Genomic DNA, 17,887 nt, shown 5'->3' on the forward strand with positions numbered 1-17,887 from the left:
GAGTAGCCCTTATAATCTTATAATGTTTCAACAAGTAAGTGATGCCTCAAATACAGAACTGGTGAATCCAAGGATCAGCACTGGAACAAACGTTAGTGATCACCTGTTTCCAGGGAGTTTTACAAATCAGGAAACAGGAACAAAATACTTAAATACGAAGTATTCAATTCCAGGTCAGGGCACATGCCTGAGTTTGAGGCTCGATCCCCAAAGGCAATAATTTGTGCAAATAGTTGTTTGGCAGCAGGTGTGACCAGACACACACTCCTCACTGCATGGACAAAGAGAACAGCTTCACATCAGACACCACTTCCCTGAAATACTCACTTCTTCAGCTTGCTGTCATGTGACAAATGATCAGATCAGTACAAATTATCAGTTTTATACATTAACTTCTGCTCAAAATACTGCTGTTGTCTGCTCTGATTAGAGCTTGGTACTACGAATGAATTCTTACTGAATACTTACATATGGAATCACATAAATTCTTTTGTGTATATGACAAATATCAGACTTTTACTAAAAAGTCCCTCACAGAACAACAATGCCAACACTCAAGCATGGGAAAGCAGTGACAGCAGCAAACAGAATTCTATGTTCAAAAGCACACACTAGGAAGCTTTGGGCATTATCTCATTTAATTCTCACAAAAAACCCAGGTATTAGGATCCTCATCCCCATTTCACAGACGAGGAAAACAGACTTAGGGAGGTTTAGTCACTGAGAATTACACAGCAAATATGAACTCAAGTATTTCTGAAGTTTTTTAACTATTACACAGCTAAAATACTAAAAAAAAAAAAAAAAAAAAAAGTCAGCCATCAATTATAAACTTGAAATACCTTCTTTGATATTCTAACCAATTAAAATGTTAAAATCTCAGCCCGGGCTGGTGTGGCTCAGTTGGTTGGATGCTGTCCCATGCACCAAGAGGTTTGGGGTTCAATTCCAGGTCAGGGCACATGCCCCAGTTTGAGGCTCGATCCCCAATAGGGAGCATATGCATGTTTTAGTCTCTCCTCCTGTCCCTTCCTCTCTCTAAAAATCCATTTTTAAAATCTTTAAACATCAATATACATTACAAAAAGAACATTCAAATGGACTTTCACATAATACCAAAAAGGATAAACTAATACAACTGTTTTATGCTTAAAACATTCCTCTGTAGGCCATTCAGACAATAGACAGCACATCAGAATATCCCACCAAAAGTTCTACTTTGGTACACCATAAGCACATGCAGACATGCAATTTACAATTTTTTGTTGTTGTTGTTAATTCTCACCTGAGGATATTTCTCCATTGATTTTAGAGAGTGGAAAGGAGGGAGGAAGAGGAAAAGAGAGAACGAAACATCTATGTGAGAGAGACATATCGATGGTTGCCTCCCCTATTCAAACTGGGGCTGGGGTTTGAACCTGCAATCCAGATACGTGCCCCCTTAACCAGGAATCAAACCCAAGACCCTTCAGTGCACTGGTCAACACTTTAACCACAGAGCCACACTGGCCAGGGCAGCAATTTACAATATTTTTTTTAGCATATTTTTATTGATTTCAAAGAAGGGAGAGACAGGAACATCAATGATGAGAGAGAATCATTGGTTGCCTGCCTCCTGCATGCCCCCTACTGGGGATTGAGCCTACAACCCAGGCATGTGCCCTTGACTGGAATTGAACCCAGGAGCCTTCAGTCCAGGGCTGATGCTCTATCCACTGAGCAAAACCAGCTAGGGCTACAATATTCTTAATAAGAATTGGACATATTTTACAAAATGACCATGTATAAAGGGGAATGCTTTTCAAAACAACTTTTCAAGGGCTATGTGAAACCCAAATAAGATATGTATTTGATAACTGTCCAACAGCTATTGATTATTAAAAATGCCAAATCAATTTAAACTAGACAGGAGTGTGGATAACAGCAAGGAGATGGGAGACATAATGATAATTCTAAAAACCAATGTTAAGTTTTTCTAACTTAAGATAACTAAACCACTTCACACACAGAAATTACTGTTTCCAAGACTAAGATGAACATCACACCACAAATCACGAGCTATGCAGATAGAAGTGCACAGACAGAGCAAAACTCAACAGGAGGTAAGAGCTAATGGCTTGAGCAGGCTAACTCACATTGAAACATATGACTGGAAAATGAGGGGAAAATTCTGTGAAAGGTGGGTTCAAACTGAAAAAGACAAAGCACCTTGGAGCCATTTAGTGCAGGGGAGACTGGTGCAGAGCCCCTACCGTGTTACCATGTCACCAACATCACACTAAAATGTGACATGGGAAAAACTAACCTCTATATCAAGTAAACTCTGCATAGGAAACTGGGAGGTATGAAATACATTTTTGAAATATGTTCCTCAAAAGGCAGTTGGTAGTTTTTAAACCGTGCTTAAAGAAATAAATTCCAGTTACCTGGACAATTTACCACGAAACCTCACTCCCCAGCAATATAAGAAAATATTGTGTGTGCCATACTTCAATTTCATTAAGACTATTTTATGTTTTACCTATATTCAAATGCGGGTATTTGTAAAAAAAAAAAAAAAAGAAAAGAAAAAATTTAACACTAGATAGCTAGATAGATGATAGCATCTATAAGCACCTTGAACAAATTTTATTGAAGAAATTGGCTAATATCAATATCGCAGTGTTGCCCTGGGCTATCAGCTAGTTCAAAGTAATAGTTTATTATGAAACAACTGCTCCATTAGTATTTATGGAAAAATCACTGACCTATATCCCAGGTTGGTGGGAGATAGCAATACAAATCAAACTCATGAAGACTTTGGAGCAACCCTCAAGCAACAAATTAAAAATAGTAAGACACTGATCCTAGCATTTTTCAATCTGAACTGCAAGATTAAATGATAAACTCTAGTTGTAATCAATGAAAACAATTTCCAAGTTGCTCTAAAACATAATTCCACAGCGAAGATCGAAAATGAAAACATACAATAACTGCACTTACGGTGTAGGAAGCAGTCATACTTGAAACATCGCCTACAGAAGAGTGTGTGAAATGAATGCAGGCTCTGCTCCCTCTGAACAGATTTAGCATTTGGTCCATCTATGTTCGGGGTACATTCTGGAGGCAGTGCCCCTGGGAGCTGCTGCTCAGTGAGTTCTTTATACCTGACATGAACCAAGAGAAATGTAAGTTAATGGAAAACAAAAGTTACAATTTTAAAAATAAAGGGTTTTTTGTGGGGTTTTTTTCTAAAAATAAAGTTTCTAAACAGATTCCATGTATTATTTCTGTTTATCTTGCCTAAAGCACAAAAGACACATTTATAACCATCTGTGATGAGCCAATTACACATTATGCAAGACATATCAAAAATCAAATTCATGAAAAATGTTCTTAAAGTTAAACATCAACTGCACTAAAATTTCTACAAGTGTCCAGAAAAATTTTCCTCTACATGTACTATTGCGTATCATGTGTGTTTGTTCTAAAAGGTTTTTAAGGCAGAGCTCCACAGGTTTATGCTTCACTTCAAGTGTCTTGGCAGACGTGACAAATGAAGCAAGTGGCTCATCAGCTACATTACATTAGTTCCATTTCCAATAAACCAAATGGTGAGAGATATCCCATACAAGACTGCCTCACAAGAACAAATCTTACTTTTCCTTTAGTTCTTCTGCTGTGCCCTTATCTGGAAACATTGAGGAAATGGCTTCAAAAATTTTGTCAGAAGGAAATTTCCGAGGTGGGTGGCTTTCTTTATCTGAACAAGGAAATATGAAAGGGCAAAAAGAATGAAAGTAAACAAGTTTTCAAACTTTCATTTTTTTCCACACGACTATATGTAAAAAAGATCATCTTCTAAGAAATTATCAACTTTGTGTTTCACTTACTTCCAATATATTTTACATGTATCTATGGCATGACAGTTAAGTCAGACAAAAAACAACTTCAAAATCCAATATGGAAAGTTTTAAGCAGATTGGGAGGCAGAAAAAAGTGGGCAGAAAAATGGTAAGCAGCTCTACTACTAACTGGTTTTGTGACCTTGGTTGGTCACAGACCCACTTGGGTCTGTTTCCTCATCTGTAAATGAAGGCACTGAACTAGATGATCACTAAAGTGTCCGTTATAAAAAGTTTATGCTTCTTTGAAACTGAAGTTTTCCCCCAAATCCTTCTGTTATCTTAAATAATGAGCTTTGTCAAGTCTCCAACAACTCCTAGCTCTGACTGGGCCTCTGTTTCTCAGGTATGAAGTCCTCACAGCTGGTTACCGTTTATGGTGTCTGAATTGTTCTTCCCTAGAGTGTGAACTTAATAAGTTACTTCACAGCATTCAACCTCCTAACTCCTTCACTATGAGACAGATCCACCTGTGGAGCATTATGAGTATCCAATGAGCTAGTGAATATAAAGTGATCACTACTTGTACAAAGAAGAGATCAGCATGTTATCTAATGATGATTATGACTGCCCAGTGAAACCCAAAACCAAATATTTATGTTAGCCAAAGGAAATAAAGACACTCAAGTACAGAATGAAATGTTACAAATAACATTCTAATTTTGATTATACTGTTATCGATGTAATTTTTAACAACAAACAAAAAAAGGAATGACAATCTACTTGTACTCTATTGTTTTTGAAAGATGCTGTAATGGCTACACACAATCCTAACAGACATACCATCTCTGTTCTCCTCCAGATCTTTCTGTTTTTCTTCTCCTTCATCGGGATCATCTCCATCATCGTCATCATCATCATCATTGTACTGGCCAAGAGCATTCACCAACTCCACAAAAATTTCATCATTTATAAACCCACATTCTGAAATTCATCAAGTCAAATATCAGAAATATACAGAGAAGAGTGGTAATGACAAAAGTTTACATATGCCTTTTCTGATTTGGAATAGTCAGAGCCCGCCAATCAGCATTATAACATTATTAAATGAGGGGGGAGATCCTTTTCAGGACTCACCTAAGGCAAAGTTAGGAACAGAATTTACCTTCAACACCTGTAATTTTCTCTTTAATCATCCATCCCCCCAAAATTTCCAGGGTCTCTACTGTAACTAATTCTCTAGAAACTAATTGTGGCCTTGGCCTCCTCCAAAGCAATGTACCGAGAGACCTTGCTTTCCACTAATAATGAGAACAACTGACGATGTTACACCTATCACCATCCTACCAGACAAATTAGCAGTTAGCTGGACACAAAACACCAAAGCCATGATTCTAATGATAGAATTTCAGGTACTGCAGCAGCCTGGTGGGAAGGTATTTTAGAGTGTAGAGCTTTTTGGAGCCCATGTCACATAAGCAGAGCCTTGTTCTAATTAATTTTACTGGTAAAGAATCTTAAAATATATATATATTCAAATAATTCTATTTAATTTACATGTTATTAACATAATTTGCTATAACCAACTATGCATAATTTTCATGTGGCAAACATGGTCCTTCAATTTAAAATTAAAGAAAACTCTAAAAATTTTAGGCTTGTGAGCCAGGCCAATCCAGCTTAAAACTTAATATTTAAAAATCTTTTTCATATCTATGCTGAAAAAAATAAATCAAAGTATCTCTCAGTTCTTTAGCCCCCTTTTCCAAGAGAATAAACCCATGGCTTACCTCTATCCCCGTGTACTTTTCCATCATAATTTTTTATTAATTCTTCAATGAAAGTCCCATCCTGGTCTAAAACTTCATCCCCCATATAAGGAATGTTATGTAAAACAGTTTCATCTTCTACCTAAAAAGTTTAAAAAATAATAAATTTAAAAGCAGCCTTATCTTAAGTACCAAAATTTTTAAAATAATGTAATAACTAAAATACAGCAATTTTCATAAGCAGATGTCTTTACCCAGTTCTCCAGACCTAAAATAATAGATAGCAAACTCTAAAAACTATAAGTAAAAGATCCCTCTTACAAATAAGCGTAACAGAGAAACAAATTTAAGGAAAAATACTGTATTTACCTACTCTAACATGTCATCAAACATTAAAATTTCCCATTATTTTATGTATATATTCCTATATCTGACGATAAAGTGGAATTGATGAAATACGGTTTATCAAAATGAACTATAAATAACCATACCTTAAAAAAAACTAACATAAGGGTTTCTAAATTTCATTTGGTCTAGTAATTATATAAAATTCAATATAAAATTCTAGGGATGTATAATAGAGTATTGATATATATCCATTAAAGTTATGCCAAAAGGATTTATTCATTTACATAAAATAAGAACATTCTACAATAAAAAATATTTCAATACTGAGATGAACAGGATGCATATCAAAATTGATAATGCTAATGAGGATGACAAGATGGGTTTATACCAAGGTTTGAAAGAGAACAGGGAAGAAGAGGGTGCTAGCTTAGCAATCAGAGGAAAGTTAAGAGATAATGTAATACTTAAGAATACAAAGCACAGAAAGCTGACAATCGGGAGAAAGAGAATTTTCAATGAAGAATAAAAAAGACAGTAATTACAGATAAAGACTAGAGGGTTCTGAAGTCCATATTTAAGGACACTAAAGTGAGGATAGGTCTAAGTCTTAGGCCTTTGAACAGGGTGCTGATAACAAAATTTTAGAAAAATAATTCTGATAAACTGAAAGGACAGGCTGACAGGAGGTCATGGCAGCTATATAAAGTGTAAGGTGCCTTAGGCTGGGATCATGATCAATAGGCCATGAGACACAGTAATGGTCAGGAAATACAAAGAAAGGGAAAATTTTCCAATAAACCCTTGATAACAAACTTAGGACAACTGCAGACTTCATACCTTAGAGAAAAGGGAAATTGGTAGAAACTATGCATATGGGAGGTAAAATGAAAATTTAAATTTTAATGTACTGATCTATTCAGATCAAGTTTGTGTACAACTACAGAGTCCAGTTTTCATTGCATCTCACTTGCACTAATCCCATTTAAACGAGGTGGATTCATTTTTTGGATGCAAGCAAAAATTAAGTGACAATGGCTCTTTTGTCTTCTCAATTATATCTACACAGTCTTGTCCCCAAAACATACCCTAGCATAATAAAGATAGCCTGCCTAATCTACTTTGGTCAGTATTCAGCAAAACCCATGTATGATCCATAAATAGTATATATTGGCAACTTTAAACAGTATTCTTTAAGAATTTCAGTGTATGAAAATATGAAACTTCCCTCTTGTGATATGATTCTCAAACTAAATGTTTTTGAATCAAGCCTTAATCACACAAATTTATGCAATTGTAGAAGAGTATATGAAGTTTGCCTTTAACCTCCACTATGAAATCTTTAAGTTATTAAAAACATTGGAAACGTAAGCAATTCTCTAAACTAGGCTCACCAACGACTTCCATCAAATTTTATTGCCCTTACTATTTTATATATCAAATAATAAAACTATACTACTTTATATATCAAGTTAATAAAATTATATATTTTTATTGAATGACACAAGTCAAGAATGCACACTCAAAGTTTCTCTTTTGTGCCATCTTCCTTCATCCTGCTTCTATCAAGAAATACAGTGGAACCTGTTATTGAACTTAATTCATTCTAGAAGACTGTTCAAGAAGCGATTTGTTCAAGAACTAAATCTTTTTTTCCCCATTAGAAATCCTATAAATTGAATTAATTCGTTCCAGACCCCCAAATGATTCCGTTTTAACATTTCTTATATACAGAACATATCTAATGTACTGTTTACTCTATAAGCAAACACTTCTTTTCTTAAATTTATCAACCCACTCCCTAAACAAATCACTTTCAGCACTCGTTCCAGAGATATCTTTCAGGAAGTCAGCAAGCAGCACCTTCGCTTACTCACATATCACTGCCTCCGAAATGCTGTCACTGAAATGCTATCTCCAGCTAAATGGTTTTTGTTTATCCAAATCAACTACAGCTTTTCTACGTCTTCAATTGCCTATGATCATTGTTTCTTTCATACCCTTAGCAACTTTAGCACTCTTGATGGCTTCGTCATGTGTTTAATATGTTTTTATTGATTTCAGAGAGGAAGGGATAGAAACATCAATGATGAGAAAGAATCATTGATTGGCTGCCTGCCTGCCTCCTACACACCCATTCTGGGGATCAAGCCTGCAAACCAGGCATATGCCCTGACTGGGAATTGAACTGCCACCTCCTGGTTCATAGGTCAATGCTCAACCTCTGAGCCATGCCAGCCAGGCTATGTCTTATTTTTTTTATTATTATGGTTTTATTGATTGGAACCAAGATGGCAGCATAGGTAAACACCTGTACTCGCTGCCTCCCACAACCACATCAAAATTATAACTAAAATACAGAACCATCATTCAGAACCACCTGAAATCTGGCTGAATGGAAGTCCTACAACTAGAGAAGTAAAGAAGAAAGCACATTAAAACTGGTAGGAGGGGCAGAGGCGCAGAACAGGTCCAACACCCACGTATGCCATTTTTTTAATCGGGAGGGATATCTCAGCTGCAGAGGCCCACTGTGAGGAGCAAGGGGTCCCAGCCCCATAGCAGACCCCCAGCCCAGAGTTCCAGAGCTGGGAAGAGAAGTCCCCCATAACTTCAGGTGGCAAAAACCAGCTGGGGACTGTAGACTGTCTGGCATCAAGGAGAAACTCGGGGGGGTGGGGGGCTTTCTCCCAAACAAGGGTGCTCACAGGGGTCACTGTTCCTGTGCTTGGACCTCCCCAATCACAGAGCTGACTGGCAGCTATATCTGAGTTTCCATCAGCATGGCCCACACTGTTCACTCTGCCCTGGAGATTCCCTGAGACTCCACCCATCCAATTTGCAGCCCTACTATCTGCAGTGGCTCTTCCATATGAATAGCCTGAACTGGCTCAGGCTTCAGACTTTGCTAAAATCTCTTAAACAAGCAATAGCTGGAGCCAGTGTGCCCCAAATGTATCAATAAAAGGTCCAAGACCCGGCACTAGCACCAGCCTGCCTTGCTTTACCAGTTGGCCTCACCTGGACACTTTCAAGCCCATTACAAGTAGCAGCCATCTACAGATCTCTCTGTAGCTCCTGCCGGGTGGCCCCAGGCAGTGGCTGATTTTGCACCTCCCAGGAGGCCCCAGAGTCAGTGCACCTGGTGGACAACTTGAGACCATACCAGATTACAACTCTACACATCCACAAACAACACACTCAAGGGCCAGATTCAGTGAGCACCAAAGCCCCACTGAAACAAGTCCTGCTCCATAGGGGTGTTTCCTGCACTGCTGTTCTTCCACTATAGACACAGGTCCTCACAGCCAATTGGCCTGGAGGTCAATTCCTCCCATTGATACCAACAGCAATCAAGGCTCAACTACAACAAGACTGTGCACATAGCCCACACAGGGGGGTGCACACCTAGAGGGCCCAGCTCAGGTAATTGGGGAGACTAAGCCATTGGGCCCTGCAAGACACCTACTACAAAAGGCCACTCTACCAATTCCAGGAGATTTAAAAGCTCTACCTAATACACTGAAACAAACACAGGGAAGCAGCCAAAATGAGGAGACAAAGAAACATGTCACAAATGAAAGGAATGGAAGCAGGCAAACTACTGGATATGGAGTTCAAAACAATGGCTATAAGGTTACTTAAGGATCTTAAGGAGAGCGTCAAGGGAATTAATGAGAGCATTAAGGGACTTAGTAAGACTTTCAAGGATCTTAGGGAGAATTTCAAAGACATGAAAAAGGACCAGTCAGAAATTAAGCATACACTAACTGAAATAAAGAATAATTTACAGCCCTAGCTGATTTGGTTCAGTGGATAGAGCATTGGCCTGCGGACTGAAGGGTCCTGGGTTCAATTCTGGTCAAGGGCACAGGCCCAGGTTTCGGGCTCCATCCCCTGTAGGGAGAGTGCAGGAAACAGCCGATCAATGGTTCTCTCTCATCATTAATGTTTCTCTCTCTCTCCCTCTCCCTTCCTCTCTGAAATCAATAAAAATATATTTTTTAAAAGAATAATTTACAAGGATTCAACATTAGATGATTCTGAGAAACAAATCAACGATTTGGAATATGAGGAGGCAAAAAAGACCAATCAGAAAAACAAAAAGCGCCCTGGCCGGTTTGGCACAGTGGAAAGATAGAGCGTCGGCCTGCGGACTGAAGGGTCCCAGGTTTGATTCCTGCCAAAGGCACATGCCTGGGTTGTGGGCCTGGCCTCTGATCAATGATTCTCTCTCATCATTGATGTTTCTATCTCTCTCTCCTCCCTTCCTCTCTGAAATCAATAAAAATATTTTTTTAAAAAAAAAAAAAGCAAAAAGAACCCAAAAATATGAAGATAGTAGTGTAAGGAACCTCTGGGACAACTTCAAGCATACTAACATTTGCATTATGGGAGGGATGTCAGAAGGAGAAGAGAAAAAGCAAGATATTGAAAACCTGCCAAAACCGGTTTGGCTCAGTGGATAGAGCGTCGGCCTGCGGACTGAAGGGTCCCAGGTTCGATTCCGGTCAAGGGCATGTACCTGGGTTGCGGGCACATCCCCAGTGGGAGATGTGCAGGAGGCAGCTGATCGATGTTTCTCTCTCATCGATGTTTCTCACTCTCTATCTCTCTCCCTTCCTCTCTGTAAAAAATCAATAAAATATATTTAAAAAAAAAAAAAAAAAAAGATATTGAAAACCTATTTGAAGAAATAATGACAGAAAACTTGCCCTACCTGGTGAAAGAAATAGACTTACAAGTCCAGGAAACAGAGTACTAAACAAGAGGAACCCAAAAAGGACCACACCAAGATACATCATAATTAAAATGCCAAGGGTTAAAGACAAAGAGAAAATCTTAAAAGCAGCAAGAGAAAAGCAGTTAGTTACTTACCTACAAGGGAAAGCCCATATGACTGTCAGCTGATTTCTCAACAGAAACTTTGCAGGCCAGAAGGGAGTGGCAAGAAATACTCAAAGTGATGAATAGCAAGGACTTACAACCAAAATTACTCTACCCAGCAAAGCTATCATTTAGAACTGAAGGTCAGATAAAGAGCTTCACAGATAAGAAAAAGCTAAAGGAGTTCATCAGCACCAAACCAGTAGTACATGAAATGTTGAAGGGTATTCTTCAAGAAAAGGAAGAACAAAAATATGAACAATAAAATGGCAATAAATACATGTCTACCAATAATTGAATCTAAAAATCAAAATAAACAAAGAAGAAATCTGATGAACAGAATAAATTGATGAATAAAATAGAATGACGCATGGAAAAATGGAAAAGGCTGACGAATTTGGGGGGGAGGGGATGAGAGGGGACAGGTGGGAAGAGATTAACCAAGGATCCCATATGCAATACCTGTGGACACAGACCATAGGGGTGGGGTGGAAACTGGGTGGAGGGGGCTTTGGAGGGGGGGGGAAAGAGGAACATCTATAATAATCTCAACAATAAAGATTTAAAAAAAAAAAACATTCTAAACACATATACGGTGTGTGTGTGTGTGTGTGTGTGTGTGTGTTTTAATTTTGAGAGAGAGAAAGATAGAAGCATCAATGAGAGACAAACATCAACCGTTTGCCTCCTGCACACTCCCTACCTGGGATTAAGCCCACACCCATGCATGTGCCCTGATGAGGAATTGAACCAGTGACCTCCTGGTAATGGGTTGACATTCAACCACGAAGCCCCACGGGCCAGGCTCCTTATGTTTTAAAATTGTGTTAATAGTACATTTCACCAGCAACAAAAGAAATAACACACATAAACAAAAAATATTCACAGCACAATTTCCTGAGATGTTAACAATGCGAGGCTTTGTGGCCTGAGAGATGCTTTTTGTCAGGCTGATGTATCAGCATGAAAGGCTTGTCAGGTAGAGAACCAACAAAACCAAGACATTTTTCGGTGAACAACTTGGTCGAGAACTGAATTATTTGAGATGGGAGACATTCGGGAACTGAGTTTGACTGTGCTAGCATTTCATTACAAACGCTATTGGGCCAATGTTATCTGTGGAAACGTGATTGTGTTTTTATAAGCTGTGAGAATATTCCGTAGTGTACATTATCATTTAATAACATGCTGCTTAAAATTGTTTTAAATAAGTTCTCAATTAACAAAACCTCATAGTCAGACTAACCTCCTCAAGCTAAGAACTATAGACTTTATCTTTGAATCCCAGGTACTGTTTTTGCTTAACACTTTTCCTTTGAAGAATATTTTAACTAGAAAGGAGCAGGAAAGAGCAACATTGCAAAGTATCAGTTAAAAAACATCACTCTGAGTGCTGCTATTTTCATAGCATTTTTACTCATATTATCTTGACTAACCTTGATGAGAAAATCATCTATACTATTTATTTAAAATAGTGATTATAAATTAGCAGAAGATACATTATTTACATACCATGAAATTCTGCTGTAGAGGAGACCAAGAGTACATTATGGGTACTGAGGCAACTGCATTCAGAGTCTTTAATGGGATGACTTGCGTTGGAAAATCCAAGTCACTGGTCACCGAACACTAGAACAGAAAAAATAAAATGACTCATGAGAATAAGACAATCTGCAGCTATAGCAACCATATTATAAAGGGATGCTACCATTTTACATAATTTTAAAAGGAAATTTAAAAATTTTTAAGTTACTGTCTTTACCTAAGACAGTAAAGTTCATAAAAACCAAGGATTATCTCCTCTTTTACTTAGGGTGGAGGGAAAAAAGTTTCTCCTTTTACAAATTTTTAAAGCCCTCCACCCCTTCCCATACTTACCGATCAAAAATTGTATTTATATTAGCTTTCTATTAACTGCTCAAAATTTCTTCCACACCTCAACCACATGGAATAATAATGTAGATACCAAATATGCCACTGAAATCTTACTTAATAAGAATATGGAAACTTGTTAGCCGCTTATCTTTATCTTCCCTTTTTAAAAGCCCAGGTGTCATTTGCTGAATTATCAGTTGATACACAAACATTAAAGGGTACTAGATCTGCATTTCAATCACAACTAAATGGATTCATATCAACTCTGCAAAGTATAATCTCTAAACTATTAATAATAATAGCTATCTTATTAACTTTGTATGTGCTAGGCGCTATATTACACACGTCTGATCATATTTAGTCCTCATTACAATATTGTAAGATGGAGATTGTCCTTAATCTTCATTTTACAGGTGAGAAAAGGAAGGTAAAGAAAGGATAAATAACTGGCTCAAAGTCACACAGATAGGGCTAGAATTTAAACCCAGAAAGTCTGACTCTGGAGCCCCTGCACATATTGCCATGATACCAAATATCTATAATAGTTAAGTGCCTATATTCCCTGAAATTGGTATTTCATCCAATCCATGATGACATCCATTTTAGTATCTTCTGTATCACTAAGAAAATAATGCCCCAGTTAAACTATAACATAATGCTTTCTTATCACAGCATTTCTAAAGTGCATGATGATTTCAGATGTTAAAATGTTAAAAAGTTTGCATCTTTAATTCTATGAAATGTGATAATAATCTGTGCCCAACCACAGCACTTTCCATCCTAAGAAATCCAACTCTTCTTAGAGTACCTTTACCCAATTATCAGGTCTCCAGAGCCTTCTCAAAAACACTCTGGACACACATTCATAATCGATAATCAATGGAAAATAGAGCATGCCTTAGTGGACAGAGTGTCAGCCTTGGACTGAAAGGCCCCAGGAAGAACTGTGACAGTGATTAATCCATGAATTTGCTTTCCAAAAGGGCAAAGATAAAGATAATAATACTAAAAAGCTCATAGCTCAAATAAATAAGGTGTGAATAGTTTACTAGTACTCCAAAACCCACAATTCTTTCCCGTTCCACTCTTTAGTCTCTGATACAATTCTTCATCCATCCGTCCAATAATCCAATAATAACAATAGTCAACATTTATTGAGCACGTACTACGTTGCAGGCACTGTGCTAAGTGCTTTATAGACATCTTAACCACTTTCATCTCGGCCTTTACCTTCACAACTTCACAAATGAGGACACTGAGGTTCAGAGACGTTAAATAACTGGCTTAGTCAGAAAGTCAGTAAATTACCAAACTAGGATGAAAGATTCCAGCACCCAAGAGCTTCATCACTGTTACAGCGTGCAGTGGGTGCTACACTGCCTCTCCTCCCCCAGCACCCTCCTCTTATTCCTGTCACTACCAAGTCTCCCTTCCTTCCTAAGTAGGACAGCCTAAGCCAGTAACTTTGGGGCAAGTATTATACACTGTCCAATGAATTTAAGTACAGAATAATCTTTATTTCTTGCAAAACAATTACAGTTTTTTATTTTTATTCTACACTTGGCAGAGGTAATTCTGAAGATTAGCACCCTGTAAAGCCTGGCGAGTGGGAGGGGGGCGTGTTAAGGGGGAGTGGTTGCCTCTCCAACTCTGACTTATTTGCCGGCTTTCACATCTAAATCCAAGGTCACACTTAAGGTTAGACAGCCGAATATTCTATTCAACTACTAAGTGGGAGTGACATTCGTTGGCTCTGCTTCATCTATTTGCTCTGGCCATGTAGAAAATGCTCTGGGTCTACTAAACAAGGTCAGCTAAGTTTTCCCATGAACAGAAAGAACTGACAAAAGCACAGAAATAAGATAGCAAAGGGTAAGTACTCAGTACTACCTCCACCCACACCTGTCATACTCCCATGAGCCATCATCTCAATACAATACAAATCATAAGAGAGTCGCCGAGCTCTCTGAGGGCAGAGCAGGGGAGGCAGAGTATGGCTTTACCCCTCTGTCTCACAACAATACTCAGCACAGTGTCTCAAAAAAGAGTAAGCACTCAAGAAATGTTTCTGGAATGCACTTGCTGATTCTTCCTAATGGAGATTTCAATTTCAAATTTCTCTTTAAAGATAAGAGACTATCTGTTTAGAAAACTAAAGGTCTATACCACCTCATTATCTACATAGTATCTCCAGAAACCTATCCCATTCTTTAACTATCAATCTTAACTAATATCCATATTCCTTTCATTTATGAAATAATATTCAAATGCAAAAGCATTTGTTAGTAAAAAACAAGTTTGGGAATTCTTACTTATTGACTTATAGGAAAATTACTCAAAAATCCCACTTACTTATCAGTAACTATTTTTCTTTGAAAATGTATCATCCTTGACAGCTATATACTTAAGCCTCCTATCACTCAGAGTTGTCAAAAGGATTTTGACCTCATGAATCTCCACAGCATTTTACCTGATCAAGAGTCATGTGTCCTAGACTCAGGAGCTCACTAGGAGACCACCTATGTCAATAAATTGAACTCTCTAATTCTAGTTCCAACTAGAGAATCACACAAGGAAGTTATCAAAAATGATTCATCATCAATGATAAAGAAGAAAATACATTAATTATCAAGGATGCTACATTTTCAAAGAAACACAGCTTACTGGTAAGTAACCAGGTTCCTCTGAGGATGGATAGACTTACATCAACCAGCTGGTACAATAGGCGACTGTGTGGCTGGACCACTGGGAGCTGGAGAGGGAAGTCAAGCCAAAAATAGGAGTTGTAGGAGTACACAACCAAACTGAGACTCTTGGCAGAAGGCTGGTTCCAAGTAAAAACTGTGTTATGGAAAATCGTAGAGGGAAGAGCAGGTGAATGGCCTGCAGGGAAGGGAAAGAAATTAACACACCCTACTATGTGCCAAGCACTGTGCTAGAGACTTTACCAAAGTTAACTTCTTTAAAACTCACCACTACCCTATGAGGTAGATGACTCCCCATCTTACAGTGAAACATCCTAAAGCACAATGGCCATAGCCATCCAGTCTCTGAACAATCTTTAACATCAGAAGGGTTAAGTTCGACTTCCGTGTAGTAGGGGAAGAAATACAGTCAGTTAGCCAAGTTAAAAATATTCTTGGATACTGGTTGGTCCATTTGATTCACATCAGATATACAATAAACTGTTTATATTGTCTAATATCTTTTAGCTTTTCCAAGTAAAACAATAAGGAATCACCTCACATCTAAAGTGCAGGAAAGAACAGGTCAGGAGGAAGCATCAGCTGCCATCCAACTCTAGAGAAAAGCTGAGCATGATTTCTGAAACTCCATTTTCTTCACCATCAGAATGAAGATAACACACCCACATTTTAAATTCGCCAGCCCTTGTAATGAAATGCTGGTGTATGGAACTTAATTTCAGACTGCTTTACGTGAAAGAAGTGCTGAAGGAAAAACTATAATGAGGTAAAATCAAGTTTGGATAAAGTTAAGAGAGGCTCGATAGTAAGTGATTCATAACCAGGTTAGGTGGGTGATTAGGAGAAGATGAATCATGGAGATGACTGGCTCCAGCAGGAGAGTGTCAGAAATAAAAATTCAAAGAAAAAATCATGATCAACACGGATGCATTTAATACAAACAACTAATTAAAAGCTGTTGGAGCTAAGGAATTAAGGAGTGGTTCACTCCAGCGTGTAAATTATTTCTATTTTGTTATTAAATATTTATGTTGCAGAGCCATCTGGCTGGGGAGACAACCTCTACCCTGCAGCATTAAGACTCTTGCCCCCGAGTTCACATAAGCATGATAGATGTCCTATAAGTGTCAGTTCTTACACTTCTGGGGGGTGAGAGGGGAAGCCATATGTAGCATTTAACATAGAACACATAACATTTGGAATACAAACTCAGGAAGTTTAGACACTTAAAGCTCTTTTCTGCATCCTAACTTCAGACACCTGATCCTCAATGAAAGAGATCATAAATATATACACCTAGTGAATATATTAACTGTTAAAACCCAATGGAATCTGGGTCTGAAGGGGGCTATTGGGGTATATCACCTCTTCATAATCTGCAGTTTTGTTAAAATACTAGAGATCAGAAACAGAACAATAGTCACAGGACATAAGTTGATAAAACTACAAAAAAACTCAACAAAAAACATGAAGCAAGTAACAGAGCCATGTTTATCCATTTCATGCAAACTCAAGTACCTAACCCAATAACAGTCCTGTGAGTGGAAAATAAGACCATTTCCTTCATGGAAAAACAAACAAACAAGAAACCCACAAAAACTAAGAAACAGTACAAAGAGTATTATACAAGTCCTTGGTTTTCATAAGCTGTGGCAACACAATCCCTGTGAAGTCTTGCTTCCATGAGTGAGCATGGGGTTGAACACTATAGAGCAGTAGAGGCCCCAGTTAAAGAGAAGCAAGATTGTCAGCCAGCCGGAGTCCCATGGGAAAAAGCACCAGTCCTTACTCAAGTGGTAAACCTGCTCAGGTGACCACCAATCAGGATGCAATTTGTAAAACAGATTTATAACTGCTTTATAATCATTCACTGGTTATTCATTAAATAGTATTGAAACAACTATAAAGCTAAATAGAAAAAATTTTTAAATCAAATCCCCACTCACTATGCCAAAGGAAATTCCTGATGGGTTAAATGATAATAAAATATAAAAATGAAAACAAAAGTAAAAATAAAGATAGACAGATAATTTATAATTTGAAGTGGAAAAAGACTTTCTAAGCCTTTAAGAAAGAAAGAAATCAAAAGAAGAAATTCTAATTTAACTACATAAACATTTAAAACTTCTGCATAACCAAATTATACCAGAGATAACATCAAAACATGGGGAGCGGAGGGCCTACAAAACAGATGATTAAACACTATTACGTATTTATAATATACAAGAAGTCCTTAAAATCTTAAGAAAAAAAATCCAAGCTAATTTCAAAAGATCCAAGACCATAATAGGCCAATTCATAAGCCAATTCATAAAAGAAACATAAACAACAGATACTCAACCACACTAAAGAATCAAATTAAGGCAAAGAAACAAACTGTAATAACTTTTTAGCTATCACACTGACAAATATTTAAAAGATGATAACATATGATGTTGGGAACATAAACAGTCCCATAAATGGCTGGTAAGAATGTAAAGGT

The 17,887-nt window shown here is 37.7% G+C and overlaps 1 protein-coding gene across 11 annotated transcripts in view; it reads right to left on the reverse strand.

Moving 5' to 3' along the window:
• EZH2 (enhancer of zeste 2 polycomb repressive complex 2 subunit) overlaps positions 1-17,887 on the reverse strand; it is a 59,152-nt gene that overhangs the window by 13,520 nt on the left and 27,745 nt on the right. For 5 of the 11 annotated variants that reach the window (XM_070424102.1, XM_070424106.1, XM_070424099.1 and 2 more), the window contains exons 3-8: positions 15,405-15,583; positions 12,338-12,454; positions 5,615-5,735; positions 4,668-4,808; positions 3,640-3,742; positions 2,983-3,146 (exon numbers count right to left, since the gene is read on the reverse strand). In XM_070424102.1, coding sequence (XP_070280203.1) covers positions 2,983-3,146; positions 3,640-3,742; positions 4,668-4,808; positions 5,615-5,735; positions 12,338-12,454; positions 15,405-15,583 — 825 coding nt within the window. The remainder of the gene's footprint in view (positions 1-2,982; positions 3,147-3,639; positions 3,743-4,667; positions 4,809-5,614; positions 5,736-12,337; positions 12,455-15,404; positions 15,584-17,887) is intronic. The other 6 variants (XM_070424107.1, XM_070424104.1, XM_070424103.1 and 3 more) reach the window with 2 other exon arrangements.

The sequence above is a fragment of the Myotis yumanensis genome, unplaced genomic scaffold (assembly GCF_028538775.1).
Source record: "Myotis yumanensis isolate MYYU_CA2020_CCGP unplaced genomic scaffold, mMyoYum1.0.hap1 SCAF_9, whole genome shotgun sequence".
Classification (NCBI taxonomy): domain Eukaryota; kingdom Metazoa; phylum Chordata; class Mammalia; order Chiroptera; family Vespertilionidae; genus Myotis; species Myotis yumanensis.